Source organism: Cupressus sempervirens, chromosome 9 (assembly GCF_028749045.1).
Source record: "Cupressus sempervirens isolate cs-2001-9-10 chromosome 9, ASM2874904v1, whole genome shotgun sequence".
Taxonomy (NCBI): domain Eukaryota; kingdom Viridiplantae; phylum Streptophyta; class Pinopsida; order Cupressales; family Cupressaceae; genus Cupressus; species Cupressus sempervirens.
The window spans coordinates 82,215,416-82,224,320 of NC_143126.1; the positions used below are offsets into that span (position 1 = coordinate 82,215,416).

The following is an 8,905-nucleotide window of genomic DNA, read 5'->3' on the forward strand; positions in this document are numbered from 1 at the left end:
ACATAATATAATCAAAGACTAGCAAGTTTGGGTGACAAGATCAATAATTGCACAATCTTCCCACCCTCCTTGAGCCACAAACAATCCAAACTATCCTTTGTTCAAACACAGTCTCTGCTTACCATGAGGATTGTGCTCCCTTATCAGCCAAGAGACTCCCATTATTTACTAGCTCAATTGGATGACTGAGTGGAAGCAATAAACAATCATGATTTTAGTGCAACAACATACATAACCATGGAACCCAGCAACAACCATACATGGTTGAAATGAAACCTTGCAAGGGAATCCAAACCATAATATGTCATGCATTAACTGAGCTTGTCCTTCTTTAATAGCTAATGAGTGGTAACATTCATAGCTCCCTCAATTGTTATGTTGCATCACTCATCATGCAAAAGCAAGTTTCCACCGTCTAGATAGAAAACGATGAAACAATATAAAGGGCAAGCATCACCATCAAATTCAAACCTAAACCAAGCTTTGGGTGGCCGAGCATGAACCAAGGCAACTTTGCACTAATAATCATGGTATATTTAAAGATGTGAGTATATTTCTATTCTAAATTGTCCATGAGTCTATTAAAAACACCTAATGATGTTAGCTTCAAATAAACTACCATCAATTCAGTTGGTTGTTCAAAATTGATTCTTTTTTTAGGACTTCTATTATGTCTACCTAGTTAAAGAAGACTCATTTAAGGAAAAACACAATGTAAGGTAATTTTGATAATCAAGCGACAAACTATAGGTTTTTGTTATTTTGTCCCCTAATGCATCCACCTGATCAAGTGCTAATAGTTGCAAGAAAGTTCTTGTAATTTGTTAGCACATAAATGCATAGGTTATTTACTCGTAATAAAATTCTTTCTAATTTGCCCTATGACTATTGACATTAACATTACATTTTGATGGCCATGGCCATTACTTAAAATAAAAGAATTTCAATTAGAAATGATGACACAGATAAAATATCAAACTATATTAAAAAAATCTCAATCAGATCTGATCTTCTATTATAAGGAAACAAAATTGAATCCTGCAAATGAAGAAGAGAGAGAGCATGGAAAAATCAGTGGAGCAAGGGAGTCGAACTCGGGTAGAAGAGAGAGCACCATTAAAGTAGCCATCTATTGAATAGGCTACCTATCAATCACTCTGCAAGGAAATGGGTCTATCTAAAATGGGCTCCCTAAACAGGGGGCTAGCTGGGAATAAACCATAGGTGGTTGTACCCTCGCATAATTCCTCCATAAATGGAAAAAAGATTTAGTAAATCCTAAGAAAACATTGTACAAAGTGTTGAACCTTGTTTGAAAAAGAAAAAATACTACCAGTTACCTTTTCTCATCTACAAATTTGATTTCATGTTTTTACCTTCTCATAAATTGAAATCCAAATTGCATTCAGTAGATTGAGACTAAAAAGTATAGATAAATTATGGGAGAAATCTGTTATATTTACCTTAGAACTGTTGGTCCTAATCCTTTTGCACGTGCCTTGAGAGTAAGGAAACCAACCTAGGATCTATAACATGGTGGCAATAGAATGACGACTAAATAAATAACCACCTTGCACCAAGTGCAAATATTCTACCTAAACTATAAATTTGATAGATTCGGGTCAAATCGTAGTACAAAACATTTTGTCCTAGCCATTTCAACATTACAACGAAGAGGAGACGGGTGACTAAACCCTCACATGTAAATTTCCCTCCTTCTCCTTAGCAAGAGAGCAACATATCACTAGTAAAACAACAGTAGGTGGGAAATGGGCCTTGTCCCCTACGACAGATTCAAGAAACAAAGATTGGGCTTGTATCCTCACAGTTCTAGGGCTGGCAAGAAATGACAACTATAGAGAGCAAAAATAGAGCATTCATCTCATAGCGTAATAGAAATTGAAATGATACATACCAATAATCTCTAACAAAAAGGTTACCTGCAAAACCAAAAATAAGTAATTGATAGAACAATAGAAACTAAAATGTTACATACCAACAATGTGTCAAATATAATCGCTTTGGCTCATAGTTTGCAACATATTAATGACCAATCCCAAATTTTTGGAAATGCCCAATTTCCCGGTTGCATGATGCAGCACTAAACATATGGTACTTCCAAAACAAAATGCATTGAAGATTACAGTTTAATCAAGAGATTGTTGAAGTATTCCTCCACTTGTACATGTGAATGTAGAAACATGATGGTACGCCTCAACAAAATGCATTTAGTTACTAGATTTTAATTGAATGAACGTGGCCTCTTTCATTTAAATCACCTTACTTTTAATAGATGGTTGAACATTAATATGAATCAATTTTAAATGCTATATTTTTCGGGAATGGCTAATTTCACGATTGCATGATGCACCACTAAGCATAAAAATCTAATGCATCTTTTATTTAAATCATCTTACTTTGAATAGATGGCTAAACGATAATATTAATGGATTTTTCTTTTTAAATTCTTTAAAACCACTAGCAAAATTTGCTATAACCAATTTAAAAATAGCATTAAAATATAAAAATTCTATTTTCAGGGTAAACATTTCACATTCATTAATGTTTTTAGATCTTCAAAAAAAAATACTAATAAGATAAGCTGGGCAAAAACTACAATCTATAAGATGGGGACTAATAATAATTATAAAATATAAATATTACAAAATATTTATAGTTATAGTTTAATACAATTGTTTGATAAGTCCAATCTTTTATATGCATTTATTACTAAAGATGATACTAAATAAGTATTTAAAACATTGTCCAATACTAAAGATGATAAATATTTAAAATGCTTACATCTAATATAAATAAATATTAGAAAATATTAGTGATCAACTCTTCAATTTAAAATATTTTAAAAGAAATATAATATAACTATTCCAATCTTTTATTTGCATTCATTATATAGGAAGGACTTATAATATTAATAATATATTCATTAAAAGATTGTCCAATGAGTAGGTATGGTAATTGTTTACACCTAATCGTAAGCTTAAAACCCACACAAAAGCAACCTCACACCTGCTAACGAAAGACCCGCAAAGCAACTTCTCATTTACCGCTTAAGCCTGCGCCATACACTGGTAGGACGCCAACTGGAAACAGAAGAAAAGCCCATCTTTAAACAGAAAAGCTATTTAATATTTTTCTCCGTTCCTCGTACCCGAGTCTCCTGGTCGCGAGTTCGAATCCTTCCAAGATGGACGACTCTACAAATACGCGCCCCCGCAAGAACAGAATTTCCAAACTGCTCTTTTTATTTTGCTGCTGTTCTGGCTCGGATGATTCCACGGCCGAGCGCTCTCTTCTGAAACCGCCGTGGCTCCGCAACAAGGTCAGAAGGTCGAATTCGGGGCCCGACGGGATCAGCATGGATTCAGATTCTCAGAAATGGTGGCGCAGCGGCTGGAACAGCGTCAGGCGCGCGGGCGAATGGTCTGAAACCCTAGTTGAGGACTATGCCGGGGGTTGTTGCAGCAGGGCTAAATGGAAGCACTTTGTTCGCAGGTGTAAGACCGACGGGAAAACTATTTACGATCCTAAGCCGAAGAAATTTCATTACGATCGGATGAGTTATCAGCTCAATTTCGATGAGGGGCGCGTGGATTTCCAGGACCAGGTCTTGCCTGAAACAGCAGCCGTGTAGATGAAACCCTAAAGGATTTGAACTCACGATCTTTGCATTCGTCTCTGATTTAGGTCGATGCTATTCTTTCTACAGGGATCTTTTAAAATACAAATATAGCTTTTTATTTTCTAAAGCAATTAACTTCGATCTATATTTTTGGTTTAAAGATTTTCGATGAATTGGATCTAGTTGTTGTCGCCTAAATTTTGGTTCGGCTGGATCGTCAGCTGAAACTTTCGTTGGACGAATTCTTTTAATAGATTTGTTTGTCAATTATTTGCAGTTGCGATTCTTCTTCTTCCTGCTTACGCATCTGTGGTTAATCTGTTTGAGTTTACATAACTTTCTCGCCACGCTAGCTCTGATACAAGTTGCTTCGAAGATTACGGAGCCGGCATTAAAGTTTCTTGTAGAATTCGACGATAAAGGATTTTGATTATTAAGTTTGTGCAGCTTGCATGAATCTGGATTTGACTGTAAATTTATCTTTATGCTATTGAATGATCTACCTTAAGTCGCATATTTTTTAATTTGATTGCGCGCACAACTGTAATCTCGTTCAATGAATCATGCTACACGGAACATTGTAAAATGATATACCGAAGAAACGGCGAAAACAACTATATCTTGATTTCTGTCCGAAGAAAAACAAACGAAATAAAACTTGTTTTAATAGTACAGACCAATATAATAATATATTAATAAAAGGTATGATAATTATGTATTTAATTAAGGCTGAAGTGATGAAGAAACTTAATTGCAGGTCGAATAGCTCATGCAGATTACGGAAAACGCCTTCGAATTTTTAATTTGAAAAAGAAAAACATTAGCGCCTGATATGCAACTGCGAGCGTCTATTCTACTCTTTAACATCTTTAACATTTCGAATATTGTGATCTTGCTATCAGTATTTAAGTGTATGATTTTGAGTCAAATTCATTGACCTATGTTTTATGAGTAGTGATTCATCATGAATCCATCTCTCATGAAAATAAATGAAACACTTAGCACTCATTGGATCTAGGTGATGCTCACAGGGGTGAAGCGCTTGGGGAGGTCACCCATCCCAGTACTACTGCAATCTAAGCGCGCTTAACTACGAAGTTTCTTCCATGGTTAAACTCAAAGCTTGCAACCCCATTTGCAGAATTAATATTGATGTGTATATTTAAAATTCAGAATCACATTATTAGTCTCGTCTATAAATAAGGGAGACTATAGTTTTCGCTTGCATCTTCATAATTAATCTTCATTTTAATAATGGTGCACAATCTTATATTTTTCCTCTAACCTATAGTCAAGCTATAGTTTGTTGAAAATATCTCATTAAATAAAATAACTTTTTTTTATTTTCAATTTTTTGATTGGTTGTATTACCTTTTCCCGGTAGTTTATTTTATTTTTTACAAGAAAAAATGGAAAATTGAAGGCTTAGACGCATGGGTGCAACCATGCATGTCATGGATAGATGACAATGTTTACTACAAACAAATGTTTGAAAATAGGCTCCATTGCTATTATTTTATGCCACGATATATAACAACATCATCACTTTCTTCATCAAATGTCTTGCCAAGTATAAGCCGCGTTAATTGCATCAAGCCATATGCTAGCTTGCCCAATATTCTCATTGTAGTTGATCTGTTGAAAATTAATCTTCAATAAATCTATCCTATGCTGATTTCGACTGTTAAATTAGCATCAGAAGCTGATAATTATGATTCAAGTGCTTTTTAGTAATCAATAAGGAAAACATATATGAATTTGGCACTACATTGTTGCCATCCCTAACCATAGATATCCATGAATTGTTTCCTTATTATTACATAATTTGAAATTTTGTTCAAAATTTTCCCTAATTTCAATGTTGGATTTATAATGTATTATTGAACTTAGTTAGTCGATTTGTTTCAAGTTTTTATTATATGGTCGTAATAACCCTATATACTTATTTAATTATTGGATAAACTAGCGAGAATTTAATTTGAATATTTCCTCTCCGGGTAGAATAAGTTGTATGATAAATCTTTCTTTAAATTGTGAGATTGGTATTTGAGTCCAATCGAGTTTCTCTGAAATGTGACATGTGTTAATTTTTTTTAAATTTGTTTACTGGGTATATAAGTATTGATGATATATTATTGTTAAACTTGACATTTACAGGTTGTATATCATACAAACCTGGGTGGATCCTCCAAGGGGCCTATGTCCGAGGATGACTTTCTACACCGAGCACTTCTTAGATATTCAAGATGGGATTATTGTACGCCCTAAGTACTTACACAAATACTAGACAAACGGCCTACGTATCTCCCTTGGCTCCTTTAGGGTGGGCTCACACAGACTTTGGATCCATGTCAATCACCATATTGCTAGAGAGGATCAGGTGTGCAGACTTTGTACCTTAGCAGAGGTAGAATCTAAGATCCATTTCCTTTTTAGATGACCCATATATACTATGAGATTAGAGGGGGGTTTTACTGTCTATTTAGAGATTGCAGATCCCTCTCAGATTTTTTTAGGTACACAAAGAAGCGTTGCATTGTGCTCTATCTCTGTGAGTCCTTGGAGCTTTGTGACCATACTTTACAACTATCATTTCCTAGGAGTCAAACCTAGGAATAGCTTATTACGACCTTCTTCTTGCCCTTACCTCTGGCTTGGGGTGTGAAGCGACCATACAATTTCCCTAACACGGGCCATTCTAGATCTGTGAGACCGCGTAGGGATCTCTAAACCAACGACACTCCTCTTGTAGCACTCAGCTTCATCACAGGGCCTCTAGTAGCGGCATAGGACCTTTTCCTTGTGAGGTTAGATACCTAATCTTTTCCATGATGTTTCCTACTTTCTTCTTCTTTTTTTGTACTTGTTCTTTTTTGGACATTGTTTGGTGCTTCATTTTTCTGCTTTCTTCTTGGTGTAAGCTTCTAGTCCCATAGACCCAAGTTGTGGTCTTTTGTTGGTGTTAGGAACCTGTGTGTTCCTTCTGTTTATTTTGTCAGAGTAGTGTTGTTGGACGCATATGCTTTGTAAGTCGTCCCGTGAGTATATTTTATTATCCCACATGCATAGGTAGTATTACTTTTCTAGATCGTACTCAGTATATAAGAATAGGTTGAGGCCCTTGATGGGTACGAACGAATTTATTGTATTGAGCTTGCTCAAAGGAGGTTACCCCCTCGAAGTGGCCTGCGATCAGTAGATTCATTCTGAGTTCTGCTATCACTTTGTATTCTGTTAATTCGAGCATTCTCACGATATTGCTATAAGGAGGTTCATCACATCTGGAAATTAATAATATTATCTTATCTTATCTTATTATTGTCTATTATTGGGTGTGTAAGTATTGACGATAAATTGTTTAGATTCCTGCATTTATCTTTTATTTGGTGTACAAGTATTGATGATAAATTGTTTCATGCTTGCAATTGTCTTGATATGCCACATTCAACCTCTTTCGAGGAGAACTAATTTTTTTAAAGAAAGGAAAAATAAGAAAGTTCTAGTGAATAATGGCATGGTATCAAGATGGAACTATTGCCTTGATGTTTAATTGATTTCATGCTTGTATAGATTACCCTTGAGAAGAATGCACAAATCCCCCATTTCAAGATTGAAGGAATGGATTCCTCTCGGATGTGTTTCAATGCTATTCTACACTTGATTGCCATGCATTGACTAAGATAGGGAAGCGTGAGAGTACCAATTTGATTTCCCCAACATAATAAGGAAGAAGATCCCCATTTTGATTTTCTTCTTTCCTACATCTTATGTTATAGGATTGTATTAGTGTCATTTGCATGAAAAAGAAACTTGTTGGATGAAAACCAGTATTAAAATTAACGGGAGTTTTGTGACTATTATAAGTGATTCCATGCAATTTAGTTAACCCTATTTATGACTTTCAAACAAGATCATGTTCCTTACTACATGGATTTTTGCAAGACAATATAGCCGATGGGTGAGGTTTATGCCTGTGTTGTGTGAGCACTTGGTAGAAAAAATAATCTACTTTTATCGTTAGCGTTAGAATACCTAAACTAGTAAATTAAAGTAATTACTATATAGAAATTATTTTCAATAGAAAGGTCACACAATTTAACTTATTATATTTTTACATGTTTTATGTGGGTAAATTTTATATTATGTTACTATAGTTATTCATTTATAACTGCAAAAATCCTCCACTGCTTAGTTGGAGACCATCCCAATTCTATTTGTTATATATTTATCTCCTCATTTCCTTTCTTTTCAACTCTTCAAAATTTGTCCCCTAAATTTTAATCATATCTTGGTCTCCTAAGTCTTATTGGTACTCAACAACGAACTCTTATTCTTCAGTAACTAAAAATCTCTTAGGGATTTTCATAGCCTTATCCATTCTTTGAACATTGGTACTATGAACAACTCACACTTTTTATTTATAACTTACACCTTATCATCTTTGACTGTACTAAGAATCTCTATTCCCATAGGAAGGTTCTAACCTAGACTGATACTTAATGTATTGGGCATGACTATTAAATTATTTTCTACAGATGTAGCTGGACTCACTCTTTTACCTCTCTCGTTAGGAACATCAACTATATTTTAAACCTACACTTTGGCTATCTACACTTTAAACCTATTCCTTGTCTCTTTTAGCAAGAAATGTTATTCAAGCATGCCTTCTCTTAATATTTTTTATGATCTTTCAATAACCATGTCAGCCTAGGTGTTAAATCATTTCTATTGAAGGTCCCTCGACAATAAAATTTTCTTATGTCATACTCATAGTATACCTAGAATTCAGCTAACAATAAGGTTGACAAGAAGATAAGGTTAATGTACAAGCTGGAAAGTGCTAGAAAATTTATTGTTGATGTACAAGCTGGAAAGTGCTAGAAGATAAGGTTGACAACTAAGCATACATCCACAAAAGGTGGAATATCCTTGATCAAGATGAGAGGATAAGTATGACTTAGATAGGAAAAAACTCCCATGTTGTCAACAACTCATCAACAACTCCTAGATGAAAACTAATATCTAAATGCATTTAACCTAAGTAAACTTAATTAATAGAATAAATAATTATTTACTCTAACAACCCCACTTAAGTGCAACTTAGGGGAATGCCTTAAGCTCACAACATCTAAGATGAAATGTAGAATGGGTCCCAATGATGAGGCCATGTTAGGTACCCATGTACAATGCAAAGAAATGCAACCTCTAAAAATGGGGAAAGAGGGAAAACTTCATGGGAAAAACCCTCCCCCAAAAAGAGGTAAG

At 34.7% G+C, this 8,905-nt stretch overlaps 1 protein-coding gene across 1 annotated transcript; it reads left to right on the forward strand.

The window, feature by feature from the left end:
• Nucleotides 1-3,013: 3,013 nt before the first annotated feature.
• On the forward strand, nt 3,014-3,767 carry LOC149537728 (uncharacterized). The gene has a single exon (XM_089801664.1). It carries the CDS (start codon nt 3,206-3,208, stop codon nt 3,650-3,652), a length of 447 nt encoding a protein of 148 aa, XP_089657790.1. The 5' UTR covers nt 3,014-3,205; the 3' UTR covers nt 3,653-3,767.
• The last annotated feature ends 5,138 nt before the right edge of the window (nt 3,768-8,905 follow it).